The sequence below is a fragment of the Onthophagus taurus genome, chromosome 1, assembly GCF_036711975.1.
Source record: "Onthophagus taurus isolate NC chromosome 1, IU_Otau_3.0, whole genome shotgun sequence".
NCBI classification, from domain to species: Eukaryota; Metazoa; Arthropoda; class Insecta; order Coleoptera; family Scarabaeidae; genus Onthophagus; species Onthophagus taurus.
The window spans coordinates 16,951,935-16,976,825 of NC_091966.1; the positions used below are offsets into that span (position 1 = coordinate 16,951,935).

The 24,891-nt window shown below is 30.1% G+C and overlaps 1 protein-coding gene across 7 annotated transcripts in view; it reads left to right on the plus strand.

The window, feature by feature from the left end:
- The window catches only part of LOC111415750 (protein bric-a-brac 1-like), a 561,730-nt gene extending 538,677 nt beyond the window's left edge, over positions 1 to 23,053 (plus strand). For 3 of the 7 annotated variants that reach the window (XM_023047587.2, XM_023047589.2, XM_071197800.1), the window contains 4 exons: positions 7,100 to 7,366; positions 7,880 to 8,028; positions 11,671 to 11,781; positions 11,857 to 23,053. In XM_023047587.2, the coding sequence (XP_022903355.2) occupies positions 7,100 to 7,366; positions 7,880 to 8,028; positions 11,671 to 11,781; positions 11,857 to 12,492 (1,163 nt within the window). In that variant the 3' untranslated portion in view covers positions 12,493 to 23,053. The remainder of the gene's footprint in view (positions 1 to 7,099; positions 7,367 to 7,879; positions 8,029 to 11,670; positions 11,782 to 11,856) is intronic. The other 4 variants (XM_023047588.2, XM_071197807.1, XM_023047590.2 and 1 more) reach the window with 2 other exon arrangements.
- The last annotated feature ends 1,838 nt before the right edge of the window (positions 23,054 to 24,891 follow it).

The window sequence follows — 24,891 nt, forward strand, 5'->3', positions numbered from 1 at the left end:
TCTACACGTCTTTTATAATTATTAGTTCATTCCTCGAATCGCGTTTAACAATTGCAATTGTAAAAGGGAGTGTAGACCATATGTCCTGGTTAAAAGGTGTGTCTGTGCGTACGTGACAAGGGGGCAGGTACAGTTCCACGTGTCTATTGTACATTTCTATGTAACGGGGGCGTTATTAAAGTCTTAAAGTCGGGGTTTGAAGCGCCGTAATTATGTTGTCTTTGGTCGGAGGGGCGCAATAGATATTATATTGTGCGCGGTATAGAAATAAGGCGACGCCGGGTTCATATTAACCATCAGAAATGACAGAAGTGTGCACATGTCGTGGGGGATGCACCTGCTCCGTGCAATTATCCTTCGACGGACAACCCATTGTACTTGGTATTAACCGGATAATTTATTGCTTTGTGGTTAGTGGTGTTCTCAGAAAGTAATGTTCGCGGTAGGGAAATTAATTAAGTAATTATTTGAGGCATGTGTTAAGTATGAAGGAACGCTCGGATACATACAGGTGGGATTTCTTCGTACTTATTTATTACACATGGTCACTTTTCTTCGAATAAAATCTTTTTTTTAATCACAACCTTATTTTTGATTTTATATTTCGCATTGTGTCAAGATGATTTTATTAAATCTTGGAACGAAACCGAACATTCTTTCTGAGCAACGTAAAAAGCCTTGTTTTAAATTCCACAAAGATACTTTGAAAGTTTACCTTTTTCTTGGCATTCCTCACTGTTTTACTCAGAAAGTATATCTCATAACATTCTCTCGCGAACTGCAGGAGAAAATATATAGAATTAGTATTGGATAAGTTTTCTCGTTAGTTTTATGCGAGTTCGTCGGGGTTTTCGTGATTTTATTGTTGTTGGAGATGGCAGCCACCCTTCTACCCCCGTAGCCACTTCGGAAGCGTTTCTTATCTTTCTCTTGTAAGTCCAATGGAAGAACACTTTCTAACGTTTCTGTGTTTCTTTTTCTATACGTACACAAACTTCGCCGCTACTAGAAGAAATCGCAAAAGGAATACCTAATATAAATGAATTTAAATAAAAAGGTATATCAAAAGGATTGATGTTGTTATTTCTTTTTAACGTTTTGCTTTAATCCTAATTTATTTTTTATTTATTTTTAATTTGTGCATGAATATTATTTAAAATTATTTTGTATACGTTGTTTTTGCTCTGTAGATTTGTTGTTATTTTGTTAGTATCACTTTGACAGAATTGCACCTTATTATGTTTTTTATTTTTTTTACGTTCAGATTATCCAAACTTGCTAAAGTTAAAAACACCAACATGGACCCAAGATCAACTTAAAGAAGCTATAGAAGCCGTTGTAACGCAAAGGATGAGGTTTACTCAAGCTTCGGCTAGATACGGTATTCCAAAAGGGACGTTATACGATAATATATTAGGAAAAGCAAAACGAATGGCTGTATTAGAGGAAGCAGGTTTAACATCGAATGAGGAAGCGGCAGTTTTAGAATTTTGCTGTGACGTATCAGTTTCGCCATATAATAGGCGAACCAAAAAGTCTTTAAAAGCGATATTAAATTACGTGGAAAATTTAAGAAAAATGAGAGATCCCGAATTTATGTTTACGGGTTTGTCGGGGTTTAGATGGTGGTGGGCTTTCTGTAAAAAGCATAGTATAGTTTCATTATACTATGAAAATAACGGAAGTAAGTTAAATAGTTCGATGTAGCCGGGCTTCGTTTTAATCCTCTCGTCGAAAAATTACTGGCGTTTTCCTGCCTCCTAGAAGTTGCGCATCATCGGTGCCATTCAAAAAATGGACGCGACAAACACAAAAACGCGAGCCACAAAAAAAAAGTTCGCAGCGTTTGCTGCGAGATACGATTCAGTTTTGCAATAATGGTTCCAGCGGAATTTAAAAAATCGCACAATGGCGCGCTTTTGCCGTGTCTTTTTTGCGCGAAAATATTTTTTTGCGTCGCTTGCGCAATTTAAACTTGTTTTTATTTTCGACGTGATTTCAATTCGCCAGTTCGCGATTGGAAATTCACAAAACCGAACTGCGACTGAAAGTGCCTGCCTCTAACTTCGAACATTCGACGCCATGCTGTTTTCAGTGGCATATGCAGCTGAAAAAAAATCTAACGTAAAAATAAATCAAATCAATCAAGTGCTTGTTTTACGTCATCAACCTCAAAATAGTCATTAATCATAAAAAAGTAATAAAAGACTGTTTATAATGATTTTAAAACCATTAATTCTTAAGATGATTCGAAACTGCCATTTATGGAATATATTGATATGAATAAAATCAAAAATAGCAATAATTAACTTTAGTAAAATGAAACATTCCTCAATATATTCTTGTTAATTTTATGTTAATTTCTTTATTGATATGTTCAATAAGCGTGCTTCCTCTATTTTTGCATTCCATTCGTTTCTTTTTTGCGTAATGCACATCAATGTGCCATTATTACTATTGCATTAATTACAGTGTAAACGTACGTAGAGGGAGAGAGAGAGAGCTGTGACTATATTTATGCATCTAATTGCAGTTAATAATATATGCGTGCTGTGTTATATGACTGTTGTATGTAGTTGTCATGCAATGCTGCGCAAATACAGAACACATGTTTTAGTTTTGTCGCGCTCTACACACTAACCGATATCCTTTACGTTTTTAAACTCCCTCGACGTTCGCAAACAACTCGTTCTAGAATATTATATTTATGTTGGATAATGTATTTATACATGAATGTAAATTGAACAATTTGTACATAATATTTTTAAGTTTATTTAGATTGAAATAATATCGCAAATTGAAATTGATCTACAAAAGAAATAATGAATTAAATAATAATTATATTAATTAATAGTAATTTTAATTGATTTATTCGGTTAATTTTTTATTCCATCATGATAATTAATTAAAGTAAATGCATTAGTAGTTGATGTTATAAGTATAAAAAAGGTGTTTTTTTTTAATTCAGAGTTTAGTTGAAATTGTTTTTAGAGGAAAGAAAATTTATGGTAATAAAATGTTTTGAATTATTTTTTAGGATTAGCATTTAGTTCGTGATTTGAGTTCTATTTAGTAATTATTTTTATGAGACCTTCTATGAAGATTTAGCGGTTGATGAAGTTTGTTTTATATACTCGTCCATCAAAACCTTTACTTAGACCAGACTCGAACCAACTAACACTATCAACCAAGATTTAGCCAAACTTTACTCACATAATGTTGGTAGCACAAAACACAACCAAATATTATGATTTGAGTATACATTTTAATCATGAATGGAATATTTATACCAATTTAGGTGCTAGATTTATTTAAAATTATTAGCTAATCATTGTATTTGATATCGGCCAAAATCTTCGTTTATATGGCATGAGGCTTACTATGTTGAATACTGCTGACACATCATAATACTTACATTGTGCTAGTTTTCTTGCATTTATACCGATGACATACATCAAGGAAAAGTATTGATCATTTTCGTGATTTTTGATTCTCTCCACTGCATTAAGAATGAAAATACAAAAAGACACGCATTTGAGTTCTTATCTAGAACTAATTGTTCTCATGTGATCAGGTCTAAAAGTTGATCGGAACTTGAGTTATTAGTTACTTAATCAATGTCACCATTATTAAATGTTCAAAGTAAAACTTCAACTACCTAAAGTTTCCAAATAACACTTGTGTAGCTTTGATTCGTAAGATTTTTGTCCAATTCCATTTTCATTCGATTATACCGATTTGTGCCCTCACGACAACGATTTGTGATATATTATGTCTTTGTCTGACTAGGCTGCGTTAAAACTACCCCTGTTGTGTTGAAAGTGTGACGATGGTTGTAAGCACCCGCTAAAAGCATACCTACAAATAAATTGAAGAATTCCCATCATAAGCTACGAAGAAAAATGCTGTATTTATTTTATATATATAACCAAGTCAAACATTTAAAGTAGCTTAAGTTAAACCAAAAAACAATAGTAAAGTAGCAAACCATATATTTTGATGTCTAGTAATGAATTCTATGAAATGCTTACGATACCACTACTAGACTCCTCTCATCAGTGATGAGTTGTAGAATATCATTAGATCTGGAAAATGAAATTATACTGTGCAATGATAACTAAATCGAGAAATATACCTATTTAAATTCTATTTCTCCAGAACTTTTGCAAATGAATTTGGTATAATTTTTGACAGACAAGATTCTCTTAGAATATCCAGAATAAGAGTTTTTTTAGTTGACACAACCTAAAAACATGTCATATTGACCCAACAAACTCGTTTTAATGTCAGAATGATTTTCTATGATTCTTTTATTGTCACTAATAGGACCCCACATAATTATTGTTTTGTTCAACGCTTGGTATCAACTATAATAGTAATTTATCACTTGTGGAAGGTTCTCCTATGGTTTATATTTTTTGTTGCTAGGTCCTATATCTTACCGAAATAATGTTAATTTCTAATTTTTCCTCTTTTCTTTCTTTAAAAGACGATGTAGAATTATATACATCTTTCAATACTCATCTGATAACATTTCCAAAGCGGTTGTAACTTAACTTATTCTTTCCCGTAGAATACTTTGCATTCTTTGAACGCACTGAAACTTACAAAATAATAATATTTTAATGTTTGCGCCGTAGGTCAACGTTACCTAGCTAGAACAAAGTGTATTTTTCAGCCTTTAATTCAATATTTGACGAACTTTACGATTAATTCTGCAGCAAGTACGTTTATTTATGCTATTATCTTTGGAAAAATTTCAATTTTGTCTTGAAGGGGTAAAATCAAATTGGTATGTTTTGGTCGACATAAAGTAAATTTACATTTATACGTAAATTAATTTTTCAACTGTAATAGTACAAAACACCGTGTTCATTCCCCTAACACATTTCCTTTATGGAAATAAAATATATTCATCGTAGTAATATAAATTACCAAGTTTATGGCATAAACCATCACAAGAGAATCGATAAGAAATATTTCTTAATAAAAGAGATTATGTAATTTCTCGTTAACAGAAGTAAACTCTTAACTTTGAACTTGAATAATAATTTGTTCACAAGACACCAACTTGAGGTCTTGGTTGCATCGCTTCGTTAGCAAACGATCTCGGCATCTATTATGTCCAGAAGATATCAAGAAGACATGTTGCATAGCTTGAATGTTATTCTTCATCTGTTAACCTGGTAAAGGCCATACATACATACTCTGATGTAGGAAATGATCTACCTCCAACATATTTAATAGACACAGTTTGGTGGTATAGCAAAGACTCATAACAGGCAATTTTTTAGTCAACCTTGCTTAAATAAATATTTGCACAATATACAAAAAATACTTGCCTCCTTCAATAGTTATTAACAGATTTTCATACACTTCGGCATTCATATAATCAGCGACAAAATTCTAAGCTTAATTTGTTCATCACAACTTAAACTGCCTTCTATTTAAATGTGACATTTAGAGTATTAGTTAATTCATCAGATTGGTTCAGAGATCTGAATTGGTTAATTGCTACTTCAAGTGTTTACTGAAAACTGATTAACCCGAAATATATCAGCTTGCGGTGCATATCCAAAACTGTCGACTAGTTTGAACATCTAATAGCACTTATTTTTACATAACTTTTTTGGTTTTGTTATTAAATTAGGCGTTTTAATTTGGGTAAAAATTTGGGTGACGCTGCTGAAAAATAAGGAACCTTTACATGACACTCTTTTGTAAAAGAGTTCTCTCCCGGTTCATGGCAATTGTCCTCAATGACCCAGTCCAAACACTGTATTGTGAAGCATTCCAAGGATAGACATTTCACTTTCTAAACAATGTAAAAAAAATCGTATCATTCATTTCATTGTAGGAATAAGAAGGAATTTTTATTCCGTTATTTTGTTAACGAAAAGATTTTCCTAAAAAGTTTCTTAGAGTCAAATACATTTAAATGAAAAAGTATGAATAAACTATTAATATTATATTAACTATTACATTTACTTTAATTCAATTTCAATACTAGTCACATTCCATCCTTAATTTTTCAATTTTTTAAAGTAATTATTTTTTTTGTGGATTAAAACAAACTTATCATTTTTTGTATATTATTACGTTTAATTATAATTTTTTAGTTAGTTATGAATAAAACCGTTAGCAATAAAAATAAAAATTAACATTAAATTTTATCTTTTTAAATACGTTGTACAAAAAAATGTTTTGTTTTATTATTTGTTAAAAAGTGCCTTTTCAAGTGCTTCCCAATTTACGATATTTCTTATTATTATTTTTTTAATTGTTACCTAAAACAAAACATTTCTATAAAAATTATTTTATTAACCTCTTTTATTTTCTTAGTATTAGAATTGAATCGTTTGTTTGTAAAAAAATATTTTTGAAATAAAGACTTTCAAACGCAGCTGCGTTTAGTTTATTTTGTATCCATCGTTCGTTCGAATTTAATGTAATTTCCTTGCCAACGGAAATAACATGGATTATTTGCTACAAATGAGGGCCTGAGCAAAGACAATAGCGTAACGATATATTGTGATGTTATTACACCACAATACCCCCTCGGCTGTAAATCGTCGTGAACGTGAATGTTTCATTATTCACCATATAAAATTTTTTGTGTTCGTTGACTACATTTTCTTATGGTGCGTCGACGAAGCGCCCATTAGGTACACGAGGGTCTAAAAAACGCGACATCGTTTTCTACATCATTTTCGCAATTATAGAAATTACCCCACGGGGGAACATAACGCCGCTGCAGTAATTTTATAAAAATAAAGAAATCATAACTCATTCTTTTTACAGATACAACGGTGACATTAATAATTTTTTATCCAACCCTCACACGTGTAATTATTTCTTCTGTTTCAGATAAAAATCAACACATTTGGTAATAATAATTTTTTATAACATGTATATTGTTAGTTTTAAATATAAATTAGATATAATCAAAAAACTAGCAGAGTTTGGTTTTATTATCTTCATACTACTTTGATTTTTTTTTAAGTTTTTATTATTACATTTACCAACTCATCTAGTTTTTCTTAATAAATAAATAAATAACTTGTTTAACGGTATACTAACTTGGTGCTCATTTTTTCAGCAGATAGCTACCAGTATCAACTTCAATCGATGTGGCAGAAATGTTGGAATACCAATCAAAGCTTAGTTCATAACTTGCGTTTTCGCGAACGAGGACCGTTGAAATCTTGGAGACCTGAAACCATGGCCGAAGCCATATTCTCGGTGCTCAAAGAAGGATTATCACTCTCACAAGCAGCAAGAAAATACGATATTCCATATCCAACATTCGTTTTATACGCAAATCGAGTTCATAACATGTTGGGGCCATCTGCTGATGGAGGTTCAGGTACGTTAATCATTAATTTCAAGAAATAGAACCAATTTACTGACTATTTATTTTCGCGGAATTTAAAGATAATCAGTTTTCATATAATTCCTGGGATTAAAACATAGAAAGTTTATTTCAATTTCTCGAAAATTCTGTTTAAATTGATTCGCATTTCTATGAAACGATGAAATCATAAATAAAAATCGGTTTATAAAACAATTATATTTTCAAAGTGTTATTAAAAAAAGTTATTAAAAATAATGATTTAATAAGTACCAGTTAAGTTTTTATTTTAATTTTAACTTTGATTATAACGTCAAAGATAAATTAAAGATTTAAAAGGTGGCGTATATAATTATTATTTACTCGTAAATTATTTTTAATAGATAACCTTGACAGCGAAATAAGTTAATAGTATCCTTTAATAACCATAAAATAATAATTATATCTTATTTCGATTTTTTGTTCAAACGTAATTATCTAAATTATTAATTATTTAAAAAAACTTATTTTGTTTTTTATCTTATTCAGATCTCAGACCAAAAGGAAGAGGTCGCCCACAACGTATTTTACTTGGAGTATGGCCTGATGAACACATTAGGGGCGTAATCAGAGCCGTAGTGTTCCGGGATTCTCATCAAATCAAGGAGGAACCTTTGGGTTACCCTCGTATACAACACGTAAGCATCTCATTTTATTATATTGTGCCTTTTTTTCTGAAACTACTACTATTCTGGAGATAATGTTTAAAACAGCGATATAGGATGATAAATTATTTGTTAAATTTCATTTTTTAACGTTGGATGATTTAATTTTACTTCAAAAGTTTTTTCTCGAAAGAATGAATTAAAAATAAAATTAATCAGATTTAAAATCACACTCGAGCGTATTGTAGAGATTAATACGACATAATTCCATTAATCATAAAATGTGACAGCCGTACATAATCGAAAAAATCTACTGCTACCTGCATTTTAATTAGTTATAAAAAGCTACTTTGTATTTAATCAGTTATAAAAGGTATATTGCTTTTAATCCTATATAATCTGCATCGTTGGTCGAATTTTCGAAAGATAGTCGCTGAGATTGTTTGTATTTTTTTAATTTAATTGAAACCCAAAATTGGTTCACCAACGTTTTTGTATGATATAGATTATTACTGAATATTTTATTATTTATTGTGGTCCAAAACAATCATTTTTCAAATCCCAATCTTCTCCTTATTCATTGCCGAACTCATTCAAAAACACCAGTTATTATTTTGACTGATATGCTTGTGGCAAAAGTATTCCTCATTTGTTCAGGTTAGATTGTTTTTTCTTTAACTTTACATAGTTATGCAAGAAGGAAATATAAAATATAAAATCTCCACCATGTTTGAGCATCGCTACATCCTTCCATTTCAACATAACCATCCCTTTTTCACTTCGTTCCATCTCAGTGTCTTACTGACAAATCCTTACACTTCAAATTACGATTTGATTGCAAGTTCGACTGGATATCGCTTATGTAGCTTTTCATTTAATGGACTCTTCAAATCATAGTCTTGATATTTTTAAGCAAGATACCAAAACTTTTCCAACTCTACCCGAATAGTGACGATCTAAAGTTCTAATTGACTTTTAGATTATTGAACTTTTGTTAATCATAATTTCTCATAAATCTTTTCTAATGAAAATATAAAAATTAGTATAACCCTTTAATTATACTCTTCATAAATAATGAATTTCAGATTCTGATGCAATTAAAAGACCGATGCCTTTTCAAAAAAATATAACGTTGTGCCTAATAAAGCTTGAAGGTCTGCTTTTGGTCAGAAATAAGTTGTGTGCTATTAATATGTAACACGCCTCTTAAACAAACAAAAATTGTCTCATAAACGCTGAGAAACCATATTTGACAAATCAAAGAGCATAATGAGTTACCACAGATAGTGATAAGACTTAGAGGTGTGTTTCTAATATCATTCATGCTCAGCAGTTATCTTCGAAATCTCTGATTCTATGATACTACAAAGTGGGAACACAAAACATATTTAAGCATCTCGATGTCGTCAATAAAAGATCTGCATAAAAGATTATGGACCAGTTTTAAGTTTTAGTAACTTGTAACGAGTCATGTAGCAAGCCACAAGATGCTTTTTTTGCTAAACTTTACAATAAACTGAACTGTCTCAATGGAATAACTGACTAATTCTTTATTGATGATGATCCATGCTCAGATCGAAAACAGATTTGCGATCAACGTAAGTCTGTTCCTTTTTGTAATAAAGTTTGTGGCAATTTTTATGACCTTTATCTTTGTCTATTTGACAGTAGTATTTTTAGTTGAAACCCCCATAGGTGTCCAAGACGGTGCTCAATTTAGTGTTTTTTGTTCTATTGAAGAGATTCATTGAAGTATATCCAAATAACTGCTGAATATAAAATTTAGAAAGCTTACGTTTATAATTATCAAGAACCCCTAATAGTTGAGTGCGCGTTGATCATCCGATGAAAAGTTATCAAGTATGTCAAGTAGGTTGAGCTTCTTCGTCTAGTTAAATTGCAATTTTTAACTTTCCATCCCTTGTGGAATTTAAATAGAACAGCTTAGAGTTTTAAATCTTGATTTAATAACCCAATTTTCTTGGATTAATGCAATAATATTTTTCGTCATGTCAAGATGACGGCAATGGGTTGCAACTCTGATATGATGCATTTTGTATTACACTACCCTTACTACAGCACTCCAAATATCACTGGTATCTTTTATCATTGTAATCGAGTGGAAGCGCAACAGTGAGTCAGATGCATAAATCCTAGAACCCACATCAGGATTAACTAAGATATTTCGTCCACTACTACGACTGGAAAATTATTTGGTTGTTTTTGTCGTACCCTTACAGCTTATTCTGCATATACTCGTCTTACTGGTACTATAAAGATAGCAGATTTTTCCTTCTCTACATTTAATAATAATAGATTGTTCACGAGTTTGAATATCAATGTCTGGTCTCCCCATCACTGAATACGACAGAAACGCATCTTAATATATCATTTTTTATTATAGAATGGGTTTCTGCCTCTTCTTCTTCGAGTTTCTTAACGAACATTCGGTAGAGATGATCGATTTAGGTTGGTTGAGTGTGAATGCTTTGGCTGTACCCAGATATTGGGGCAAAGGCGCTACGAGAATCGCGAGAATTCTTCGCCTTCCTTATTTTTTGACCTCTGCTCCACGGCTTAATTTTTATACTAGACTTCAGTGAAGTCTTCACCGTCATACTTTTCAGCAACAGATGTGGAAGTAACTACAAATTTACAGTTTAGTTTTTCTTTACAATCGTAGACCTATCCAACATGATATTTGGCGTATGTTGAAAATGTCTCATTGTCTTCTATTCAATTACACAATCCAGTGTAATTAATTGGTGGTGATTAGTAGTTGGGCGTTGCACAGGAAGCATTTTATGTCCGTCATTATATCTGTATTGATTTTTGATGACGAATGTAATTAAACACTGAGTACTTGACGCATAGGCTTCAAGATATTACCACCTCTATCATTCTTTAGTATAAAGACTAAATTTCAATACACTATTTTTTATTTACTGTTTTGGTGTATGTCGTAAAATTATGTATTTTTCTTTACTTCCCTGAAATATCCAATTGTGTTTCTTTTTTATATTCGATACATATGATAATTTTGTAACACTTGACACTTTTGACACATTTTATCGTTTTGAAATGCTTTAAATGATCCTCAGGTTTAATACTTTACAACATATTATGACACTTTTTAACTCTGATAATTTCTAGATAATTTATTCAAAATTAGTTATTAAATCTTTTGTAGCGTTGCATAAAACTCCTACCAAAACTCCTTAACTAATCCAAAATTTTCATCTCTTCAAAACTTGGAAAAATTTAATAGGAAGAAGTAAAATCATTCGGACACATTTGTCAACATTTGAAATAGTTGTTTTAGTTAGAACCTTAACAGAATGTTATTTAGAACCTTATTACTCGGTCACTATTCAAAGTGAAACATTAAAAATTGATGCAGTTACTCCTGACGTATTCTTAAATAGAACGTCAATATTCACAACAGTTTATCTTATAAAGGTTGCTCGCACTTCTTGAAAATGTTATGCATTTGTATTTGCTCGACTCAATACGTTACCAATTTTCTACCAACTTTTATCTCAAGATAAATAAACTATCAATAAATTCCTATATCGATGTCCTAAACATTATATCCATCACTTACCTTTATTGCCTCAAAATTTAATATTACCTTTTTTTTTGATACAAAACCTATAAGTTTATCTATTATTACAGCCACTAAAAGCCCTACCCAACGTCACAAATTTCAGCAAATTTACATCTAAACAAGAAAAAGATTGGGACTCTCTTATGAAACCACAAGAAAATCGTGCTGAAAATTGTTGGGTAAGGGCTTCTTTTTTAACATTTTACAAATAAAAATTGTTTTAAATAATTTAACAAATTTTATTTGATTTTCAGGATGGTGTAAATATGCAAAACTACCCTAATAATAATTGTAGTAGTAATGGACAAGAATCTAATGTATCCCCGGGAGCAGCAGCAACAGCAGCAGCAGTAGCAGCTGTTGCTCAAGGTTTGAGACAACAAATGTGTAGTATGGTGGCAGCAGCGCAACATCAAAGTTCAGCTCACGATACAAATCCAGTGGCGAGTTTGGTGAATTCTTTAGCTCTCGCCGGTCATTGTGGAGGAGTATCCATGGCTAGTAATGGAGCTCCGCCGATAAGTATGAGCCATATGGCTTCGATGAGAATGGCTAGTCCAGCTGGAAGTATACAAGATCTGAGAATAAGTCCAGCTGGGTCTGGATTAGAAAGTCCGATATCTTCCCCGTTAGGATTAACGGTTTCGAGTTCAATGGAACCGTCCATGGGTATGGGTATGGGTAATAACATGGACGTTAGCGCGTTGACTATACCAGGAATGGGGGCGTATAAACCGCCTAGAACATTTGCTTCACCAAGGCCTGATACATTATTTCATGAAGATATTGACGAACTCGTCAAACCAATGCATGGATCGAATTCAAACAGGCAAAAGGACCCAATAACTTCCATTAAATTAGAGCCCCTTACGGAGTGTCGTGGCGAATGAGCGCTTGAGGTTCTACAATGTAATGTGATAAATTATTATTAGTTTATTTTTCGTTTTTTCCCTCTTTTTTTTTGGTACGTTTGTCAGAAACAAAAAGAAGGAACAAACAAATCCGGACGAGCCGAATCTACGTTTATATTCGACGTCGCTTAATTAATTTTTTAATTATTATTTTTCTATTTTTTCTCTCATATTTCAATTAACTGTTAACGTATTTAACAAAAAGAAAAAATAAAAACAAAATGAATTTTAGTGAGTAGTAGTACGTTTTTGGACGGTTTTATAAAATTTATCGAGAAAACGCCAAAGTTTCGGCCAGTTTCTATATAAAAGACTGTTGTGTATATGTATACTGATTGTTCTAAATTCAAAATTAGGATCGTGTATTTTCGTGGTATTTATCTTTGTATTCTTAAGTAGACTTTAAAAAAAAAAGGTTTTTCGATGCACTTCGGTCACATCACATTGAGAAATGATTACGAATATAATTGACATTCCTCATTCGCTTTCCGACAATCTTACTCTACCATCCATTTTTTACAACGCACACGTTTATCGCAACATTTAAGTTTTAATTTATTCATCAAATTATTGGGCTTTTTTATAATTGTCCTATTTCAATTTTTTTTCATTACTCCAGGCACCTGTACACTACAAATCTTTTAGTTAGGAATTATTTTTCCATCAAACTCTTGTTGCTACATAATTATTATTATTTTGTTTTTTTCTATTATTTTGTTGTTTACATTTTTGCAGCATAATAATTTAAAACCAAGCGATTAAATGAGTTTAAAATTAGAAAAAAATAAATAAATAAAATCAATATTTGCGGGCCAAATTATCTTTTGTTTAATTTTAATTCTTAATCTAATTTTAAACTTTTATTTGATCTTTATGGTCGTTTTCGTACGTGTACAGAACAATGTTGTTTTTAATTTTTTGAATGTTGCATCCTCATATCACTCACCATCATCGTCATTTAAAAAAAAAATGAAAAAAATTAAGGTAAAAATACGATCACTTCCCAACACAATCAGTTGGAGTAACCCAATTATTAATCATCAAAATTGATATTTCGCGTTGACTATATATATGAAAAAAAATATTTTTGTAAATTGTTATAGTGGTGCTACTTAGTATAGTGCTGCCTTAATTTTTGGGTTACCTTAACTTGTGATATTTTAAACCTGCTGTTGGATCGGTCGTTTTATAAAGAAATCTTTGCAAAAATATCTCGTCATCAATCTCTCTTTTAAAAATTGATAACCCTCTCTTCCGATTTTTACTTGTAAGCGTCGATGTTTGTAATTTTTGATTTTTACAAGTAATTTCACGGAAAGGCGTGTTTTCAATTTCAATAAGAAGTGACTCAAACACGATTCTTGCAACCGTAATTCGCTGATATATATAATTGTAAACTGTTATACGAGGTACACCAAAGTCATTCTCATAGCCTGAAAGATGAATAAATATTTATGTACAAAATGAGTTTAAGCGCGTAACGCATAAAAAAACAAAGAAGATATTATAATTGTATATAAGGTATAATCGATATATAAATATAAATATTATAAATATTTAAACTTTGACATGACGTGAGGATTATTATTATTAATTAATTAATTAATTATTATTACTGTACTCCATACTCGACGTCACTGGATTTTTAAAACAGTGCAATATGAATATATTATAAACTATAACTGTAAACATTAATATTTCTTTTTATTTAAAGAAAACAAGTTTTTAGGTACACGTAATTTTACGAATACTTGTACTACTTAGTTATTATTACGTAATAATCTATAATAATACGATTAAATTTAAATAGGTCAGTGATTATCAGTATTTTGTAATTCTACTGGTCTCCTTAAATTATTTAATTTATTTAGTAAATATTGTAATTAATGAACAAAAAAAATTGCGAGAATAATGATAACATTGTATAGATATTTAAAAAATACACTGTACAACCGCTTTGTTATTTGTGCAGTTCTTAGCTTCTATTATACAGTATACGATCTTTTAATTTTTTATTAATTCATTACAAAAAAATATACTCCCTAAAAAATAAGGAATTTCTATTTTATAAACGATATACAATGTGATTATTGGATTGTTTAACATAAAGGTGAATATGAATCAGAATTAAGGTGTTGTAAATTTAATTCACATAATTCCAGTTACACGAATGGAGTGTGAAGAAAATTTTAAGATTTTTTTTAAATTTTATTAAATGGATTTCAGATATAATGATTTGTTTGGTCGATCACAATAAAGGTGATCTTTTTCTTCTGCATACGAAGACATAGATGATATAGGGGTATGTAGATACAATTCTTTTTTTTATCAAATTCAGTATAACAACGTGCAAAAGCTTTTATATCTAAATGTAATATGTTTTTGTTACAGATTTTATTTTTAAGTTATATAAATTGCTCTTTGTTCTCAATTTTTTGTATTTGATTGTATGAAACACTAATGTTTGCATTAAGATATATCATATTTTGAGATCATTTTAAAAAACAAATAATCTAAAAGAAAAGTCTAAATTTTTATACATTTCAAACATACAGGTTGTTTCTAAATTTGATGGGAAAGATTTCAAGGGGTGATTTTTTAGCAAAAATTAAGGGGTCATATAACTGTTTGTTCAAAACCTCTTCTCCACCAAGTTATTGCACTCTAAAGTTAAGGGAAAAAATCTGCAACTTTCTTCTCCCTTGACATTTTACAACTAATAAATTGTTAGTTTGATCACAAAAAATAAAATAATGCTGAGATTAATTTGACATAACTTCATTTCTTTGACTATTAATAACCAATCTCTGAATTAATTCACTTGAGCCTGTGTATTATTTAATTTTTTTGTGATCAAACTAACAATTTTAGAAGTTAAGAAACACACAAGTTGCGTATTGAATCCCTCTATTTAAGAAGTTTTGATGCAAAGTATTATAGGGGTTGATTTTTTTAGCCCCTTGTAATAATATTTTCCGGTTATAAAAATCGTCAAAAAGTGTTATTTTATTAGCAACAGTTATCTGCTAAATTTCATTCTTCTATATTTCTCCATAGTGGATTTATTAAATAAAAACAATTTTTTCCCCTAACTTTAGAGTGCTGTAACTCAGTAGGGAAGAGTTTTGAACAAAAAGTTACATGAACGACCCCCTTAATTTTTGCTGAAGAATCACTCCTTAAAATTGTTCGCATCAATTTAGAAAAAACTGTATATTAACGTCAAAATATTGTTCATTACTTTTAATGAAATTTAATTAACTTTATTTTTTTGGTAAATTTTGTTATCATCTTGTGAGTGAAATTGCACTTTTCGTGTCCTACCACCATTATCAGGAAATGCTTGTTATAAATAATTAATATAAATATAATATATTGTAATAAATTTTGATAAACCATTTCTAATTTAAACTTTAACAAAACCATAACACTTACTTAAAAAAATGTTATGAAACATATTTCAGTTTGAAACATATTTCGGTTTAAAACATATTTCCAGCCATTGCCTGATGATGGTGATGATGAAGAAACCGGTGGAAGAAAAAATGAAAACTTATACAGGATCTTTCTGTAAGTAGTGGCATAATTTTAATCACAAACACTATACTCAAAATGATGACCATTCGTGTAAAAGTTTTTGGTCTAAACCCATAAATAGCTAAGATATAGACCATCAAAGTTAAAAATTTCAACATTTCTTAATTTTATGGTTATCTGTAAAAAGTACTTTTTTCTAAAACCGCAGCATCAATAATACATTTTTCCATCATAGTATGGCAACGCTGTACTTGCAACAGATGATACAATTGCCGTTCATGTAGGACATGCCACGTACCTTTGGATATTCTGAAATGTCTAAACAGTTGCTATCAACAGTACTAGCAGTAGTACGATATACCACAAAATCCAAAATGTTTTCTTCTCCCGATATCCCATTATTTATATACTTCTGTCTTAAATTTCCTGTCTCATATAAATGTCTTTCGATGTTTAGAAATGTTTTTCTGTCAGGTTGTCTTTATTTACAATTTGTTTTCATAGGCACCTACGATTAATGAAAACATTTCGAGTTTCATTTACGTAACCAATTATGAAAAGACTAATTTTGTTTGACGAACGTAATATTGTTATCATATTATTTGCAAATTACGTGAGTTAAACAAAATTAACCGTTTTATAATGTGTTAAGTACAAAATTTTATCTAATTCCATTGAAAAAGCAATTTTTGTTCAACACTTGACTTATTCTATTAGTGACAAATTATCAATTTATCATGTTGTAGTTAGGTAATGGAATTCATTACATAATTAGTTATAAAAAAAGTGACGTTACATAACGTCAGAAAAACATGTAAAATTTTAAACATGAATAAAGCTTCTAGAATCAGTTGGAAAGTTTAATGGTTTATGGCACAATAAACAAGTTTTAAAGAAACAATCTTTGTGAACACCTGTATTTTCAATAATGGTCTTAAACGATTTCTTATGATAACATTGCACTGTTTGCCGAATTTACTTTTTCTAAGACAAACCATATTGAAAATATTTAAGAAAATGTTTAAAAATTTCTTAACATTGAACGCCCTTCTTAGCCATTTATGGGTTTAGATCAAAAATATTTACACGTATTTGTGATTAAAATTATGCTACAATTTACAGAAACACCTTGTATATTGTAAAGTGTAGTTTTTTTGTTTAATTAAATTTTAGTCGCTTCATATGATTACATAATGGCTAGTATTGCAATGGCACAGACAGTTAACCAATCTTTTTCTTCAAAATTTTTTTCTTGATAACTGTTTGTTCGCTGTTAAAAGGTTTTAACCAACTACATATGACAAAGGCAAACTGTAAAATTCTGTGACTCTTATATACCCTCTTTAACACCCAAACATTGAATCATTTTGTACAGCTTAACAAGGTTATCCACGAAATATGCGTGATAAATTTAAAAGTCACAAATTTTGAAACTTAAAAGGCCACAGGCTACTTTCAAAACATTCAACAGAATAATTCTCCAACAGTAATCGTTATTAACATGTGTGCACATTTTGACGCCTTGCTGTTTATTTCAATGCTTGTTTTAATTTTCTTCGATACTTATCTTTTGCAAATATCGTATTGATAATCTATATAACTTTCGTTAGAGATTTTAATATGAGAGCACAAATAATATTTTATTTAAACAACATGAATAAATAGAAAAAGTTTGATTTAAATCTTCTTCGCTATAAACTTTATCAAGAATTGGTAGTGGCATACTTATTGAGTTTAATTCCAACTTTGCCACTGTCAGAAAAGTCTTAAGTCAATCTGTGCTTTTATTCATCCAAGCACTTAACATATGTGTTTTATATTTCCTTGTGATTGCGGATATTGCAGCTTTTTACTTGTTACTTTACAGCCCCCCACACAACAAAAAGTTCTATAATCACATAACACACTAAAAGTAACTTTTGTGATTACAATACAACTTTAAGTGTACGTATTTTTATAATGAAAGAGACAAAATTTCTTTCCACGGTTATAATTCGTCTGAAAACCTCAACTGCTGATCTAGGAATATAAAAATCATTTTTTAACTCAAATAACCTTGTCTCTACGATATCGTTATTATTATATTAGTATTCTTTAACAAGAATTAGGACTACCACAAGATCTTATTACTTCTTTTTTTTTTAATTAATACCCCTTTTAAACAATCTCCATTATGCCGTATTTTCTAGTTCCATATTGTCTATCAATTAATTTTTTTTGAGATTATATGAGTAAAAATTTCACAAATAACTTCTATTACAACTGTATTTATCCAATGCGTTTCGGATACAAAATCGTTTTTATTACTCTGTTCTTCCAATTTTTTATTAAACTAAAACTTTACGTTGTTAAGTTTTTTTAAGAAATCAGTTCCATTAGTGTTGATGTTTGATACATACATAATTTTCCAACATACTAGGCTTATTACAAAATAACAGCTTATTGTAAACTTATTGTAAAAACCGAATTTTATAATTTAGCTACTTATACATGTTTGATTAATTTTGCACACAGGGAAATTCTTCCAATCATCAGAGAAATTCAGATTAAACCATCTATTTTAGCTTATCGTTATTTGTCAGAATAACAAAAAAGGTTTTATTCGTTGTTTCATATTCTTTTCGAATAGTGTTTGAAATTATCATTCTAATTATCCTCATGCCACATTCCATGTTTCGTCCGATTTCGATACTTTGTAAGCACACCAGTTAAGGACTTTTATATGATTTTATTGGATGCTTTTATATTTAGGTTTCTACACGTCAACAACATTAACTAATACTTCACTATATTTTACAGCTGATTTATTTCGGTTTCTTTTGGTCTTTCTTGGAATGAAAAATATTGGATTTTTGAACGATATTCTTTTGTAACGTTTGTTTCAATACATGATTCTTTTTGTTTCTATCTGGTCTTCCATAAATTCTTCACAACCTTTCTTAAAAGGAACAGTTTGAGACAACTTGAGTTTTTGAAGTTGCAAATATCGTATCTATCAAAAATTTTAACTATAATAAAAGTAATTTCTGTAAAGTTTTCTATCTTTTTATTTGTCTGCTTTGTCTTCGTTGTTTTCTGCGGTGTGGCCTCTATTTTGCAATTTGTTGGGAAACGGAACTCCCCTTTTTTTGGTTATCCTAAATAAATTTTCCTCTCGTGAGAATTACGTAAAGCATCTTTATAAAGTTTTCATTCCAAAATTCTTTTATATCTTTGTAAGCATTAAAATATTTCTTTTTAAATTATATTTCCGGTAATTTCTTTGTATCTTGTCCTATATGCATCTAAACAGAATGAATTTGAATTGCATTTCGTTGCTAATCGATACCTCTCCTAATGAGTAAACCATGACTGAACCGATGGTTCTTTTTTCATTTGGTTCTACAATTCTTTGCACCATTTATGCAAATCCTATATCTGTTATGGTAAACCTTCCGTTTTCCTTTGTTGATATTTTTAGCTATTTAAACAAAAAAGATGTGAGTAACAACTTTGTATATATTGGGGAGCCCATTTGATAATGTGCAATAAACAATATTAAAACTGGAAAGTTTCTAATAATCCATATTTTGGTCTCAATGAGGTGGAGTAGTTGCTAGACAAAAAAATGCTAGAAAGAGTCCTTAATCATCTCGTAATGTTAGTCGGTAGTTTTTAGATGCACCCTGTAATATTTGATCATTAATGTGTCTTATGTTCAGAAATTTTCTAAGGGATACTTGGACGTTCCTTTCTCTTTTTTATTATAAACATAACTCAAAAGAACATAATATAAAAATTAACAGAAACTAACAGCAAATAACAAAAACTAACAATAAGTAACAAGAACGATATTACTAACAGTAATTAACCAAAATTAACAACAAAACTTATATGTCAAAATCTTCAAAAAATGTCTCAATTAATTCAAATTCTTACTATTAACACTACTGACAACCTTATCCTGAAAACATAAGATTTGCATCCGTGTTCCAGAACTAGCTATTACGATACTTTGAGCTACTCTTAGTCTTTTATTCATTTTACACAAACAACAATATTTCTTTTAATGCCTTCATGCTCACAGGGAACAAGTAATAAAATGAGATGGCTTTCTAATTCCGTCTTTATAACTACTTCTTATTAAAGCTAGGATATTATTATTGTTATTCCCATTAGATAATCATTGAATAAAATGCTTCTGCCCTAACATAGCGAAATTTTGACATAAAACACGCTTAATTCACAAGTTCTCTCGAAAGTGCAGAAACAATAGTTATCTATAGCAGAAAAATAGTTAATTCAGAAATTTTCCTAGTAAAATAGTATGTGGTTATTTTGAGGTTTGTCTTATTAGTTTATAGAAGAATGTCGTGTTAAAAGTGTTTGTCCAAATACATTTTCGAATCCATAAAAATACCTTAAGTATATTATCAACTTGGACATTATAACCTTAATTATTAAATTTACAACCTAACATCATCTGTACTTTGTAATCATTCATGAATCTATCGATTTTTCAAATTTAAGTGAGTTAGTTTTGGCGTGAAAAAGTTGGTCAACCTTTTTTCAACCTCTAATCTTTTAACATAAACACACATTTTATGGTAATTTATCAGTTGAGTAACATTTGGCAACTAATTCTTTTAGTGTTAATTATTGTTTATTTTTTAGTGTTAAATATGGAAAGATAAATTACCTTGTACCTAGGCCAAAATATAATTTGGCCAACTATTTGCGTAAAATAATCATTAATCCACCACGTGTACAAGAACAGCTCTCCTGGAGAGCATCATGATTCAAAACCAAAAATAAGTTTTTTCATATTAAAAAATGATTTTTTAATAGCAAATTTAAATAGAACCGCTTAATGAAGTAATTCCATTAACTGCTATTGTGATCGCAAATAACAAGCTTATAAAGCTAAGCTTAAAATATAAAGAGAACAAAGAGCAATTAATAAATAGTAGGAAAATGAGCTTGTTATTACAAACAAATCCCCAGCTTTTGCTTTAACGCTCACAATTAATTATTTCCAGTTTAGCTGATTCTATTAAAAATCAATTAATAATTAAAACATGTTATCAACAAAATTGTTGTATCTCAAATCCTCATTACAAAAAATTAGATTTTTTAAGATAATTAATGGTTCATTTATAATTGAAACTTAAAAAGAAAACACCTTATTATAACAATCCATGTTCACCTTGTATATCAGTATATTATCAACTCAAATGCCAAGAGTTATATTATGTAATATAATTTTGTAATGAAATAATTAAAAATTAAATCGTCCGATGTAGTCAGGTTTTTTGACTTTGGCAGCCTAATTATTATACATAAAGGATATACATGTGCTAAACTATGTATGCGTCAGCGAGGAATTCCCCGTAAAACGTTTTACTTTTTCAACTTTACTCCATCCCTCATCATTTATAATTATCATCGTCTTAAACATCCAAGGAAAAAAAATTGAATAAACCTGATTGCTGATTAGTTATTTAAAGTAAAGCGTTATTACTGAACTTGTAGCTATGCCAAATGTATCATATATGTTTACTCCGTTAGTGAAAAAAAAAACGGAATAAGAATATAGTGAATATTAGGTGTCGTGTATGTACAAACAAAGAGTGTAGTGCAACAGCCTTGAACATACATACATATTTAACAGATTAAAAAATGTAATAGTAATAATGGAACATGATGAAAAGACATTTTAACGAACAACGTGCAACGGCAGCACATTAAATCGACTCAGTTAGGTACGCGGGGGTAGCACATACTTAACGAATTGAAATCAAAACTGGTAACATCATGAGGGAAAAATGAGGAGATAACATCAATCTACTTGGTATTAATAAACGCAGGCGCAAGAGGAACATATAAAAAACATTATTCTTTCAAATAGACAGTAGCGACGATACTAAAAAAAAATAAAATGAAAAAATCACTGAGCCAACATAAAAATTATTTTTGTGATTTGTTTAGATTATAGGTATATGAGAATAATGTACAAAATTTATATAAAAAAAACATTGTAAATGTAGAAATTATAAACGATTTAAAAGAAATTATAAAAAAAATGCCTTCCTGCCATTTTGGGGTCTGCCACGCTTTGCGTTTGTCTTTGCGGAAAAATAAAAATTGTACGTCATGTCGTGATATTGAATATTTTTCAAAAGTGGCCTTTGATCTTATAATTCGTTTTTAAAAATAAAGATTGCGCGGGACATTTCGGAATCCTAAAAAAAATGTAAACGGTAACATTTATATACCCTCTATACTTTTTCAGTTCGAACGTAGTGTGTATTTCGATTCTCGACTAGGCTTTATGTGTTCAAAAGTCAAGTAGTAAGTGCCTTCCAAACTATGACCACTTAAGTCATCAAAAAAAATGAAAAAAATTTTAAGAAAATTATGACAAAATTGTACGGTTATGATATGTTATTTAAACAAAAAAATTAGTATGGTATCACCCTAAATGGCATGTTCTTTTTCATATCTCTGTAAAAAATTACATTTATATAACTTATTATGTAAGCAAAAAAAAAGTGATGTGAGATTGGCGTACATAGGTTTTTCTAGACTCTCGTAATCACTCGAAATTCAGGAAAAAGCTTTATTTTAACGTATACTATTGAGACAAACATATTATAGTTCGATGTTAGTGCAAAATATGACATAGCGTTATACCCTTATTGAATATGAATAAACATAGCCTCTTTAGTCAGTATAACAATCGATGAATTATTATTAACAGTTGTGCTACTAGTAGAGACAGTCTGAGACTCATGCAATGGCCCAGTTGTGCGTATTCAAGTCAGTATATGTGCAGTCTGTTTAGGTTTTTATTTCCTCTACCCCCCAATTTCTCTTTTTCTCTCTATCTTTCTGATTTCATTAATCGTTTTTTACAATAAGGATCGTATTGTTTACTCATATGTTTCCCCTTTTTTGTTTAAGCCATTAATGCACAATATTATTTTATGTCTGTATGGTAAATAAGAATAAATTGTAAAATATATTTTCTGTTGTTTTATTACCTATCTAAAGTAATTAATACAAGTTCTTGTTGTAAATATGAATTATTTACAAAAAAAATTAACTTTATAATTATTTTTGATATAAGACAGCGAAAATCATCGAATTTCGCTATGGTGTTCTTCGAAAACTTTTGATGACTATGGACACGAAGTAAGCAAAAACAAATAGAGTAAATAATGGGTTGTTTATTAACATTCTTTTATATTTTATTTATTTATACGAGAAAGATAACTAATTACTTTACAAATTAGTTTACTAGTAGATCTAAGTGTTAAAACACTTGTTGATTTCCTAACACTATTTTATATTAAAGGCTAAATAATTTGTCCAAGTAATGTAATAAATTAAAATCTAACCTAAAATAATATTTAACAAATATTTAAACGTAATTTTAAAGTATCTAACAAAACGTTATTACGAGCTTGCAACTTGACACAATTCCCTTAAAGTAATATTTGGAATGAAATTTTTTACTTTTTTCAAAAATACGTTTGGAGGAAGAAATAATAATATAGTGATGTAATAATAATATTGTATAATGGTTGTAGATTGCAGTTCATAAGAAGATAGTTATTAACCCTATGAACTATGAAAGAAAAGTTAGCTTGCCCTACAGGAAAATTTTTTGATTTTTGCAATATATTAAATCTGGTTGAATAAAGATGATTTCGCAGCACAATTGATAAATAGGTAGTGCTTATTTTGATAAATGTATCTACAGAGAGCAGTAACATATATGTTAGCACACAGACTATGTCTTTAGAATCTTCATAACCATAATGCTCCGAGCAACATATCACATTGAAAGTTGATCCAACATTTACATAGATAACCTTGAAGCAGTCGTTGAGTACCCTTTTTTGGAACTAAGTCCGTAGAAATTTAGACCTTTGGATACCGATATAATCTGCACAATTTCTCAACGTTAAGAATAATCTGCGGATAATCTTAACTACCAAGTACCAGATTCTATCCACCCTTTTTATAATACCATAGCAAGAACAATTATGACCACCGGTTAGGCAATCTAATTAAGATTTAATGAGTAATGATAAGTTTGAAACGTCAAAAAATGGGATTTTGTAGAATTTAAAGACAGATAATTATTATCCAGTCAGTACTTAATAAAAGACAAGTTTAGTAGCAGTAGTAGCAGCATCATCCCATGAAACTCCAGAAACCAGAAAAACCGTGTCATAGGTGTACAACAACAATATGTACGTCCACAAATTTTAAAATTAAAGTGAAGTAAGTCGTTAAGGTACACCAGGAAAAGCAGAGGACCCAGGATTAATCTCTGCGGAACTCCTCACGAAACATTGCGACTATCACTGAGTTGTAGATTTATAGCAACAACCTGTGCTATTTTAGATAAATAAGAAAGGACAAGATCAAGATACACCTCTGATTATACGCAAACTAATAATTTATACCGTGAATTTCACTTAAGCTGCAATATACAAACACGTATTTTGATAAAAAACATGGCGTACCTACTTAGGTGCCCTTCGTAGACAGACTTCAAACAGAAATAGTTCCAGTTTTAAATGCTTTAAACCTTTCTCTCTTATTATGGTATCAACACGGCATCCATGCTCATAATTCTGCAGTAGTGCGTCAGTATTTAAATACAACATTTCTTCATTGTTGGGTAGGACGCGGTGCAGATTCAGGTACCATCTTTCCAAGATGGCGGTGCTATCGGTCATCTCACGAGTCCGAAAAATCAAGATTTTCATAAGGATCTCAAGTTTTAGGAACCTATCGAATTTCATCTTTTTCCGACCTTTTTCTCAGCAAGACTACCCAATGCCTGCG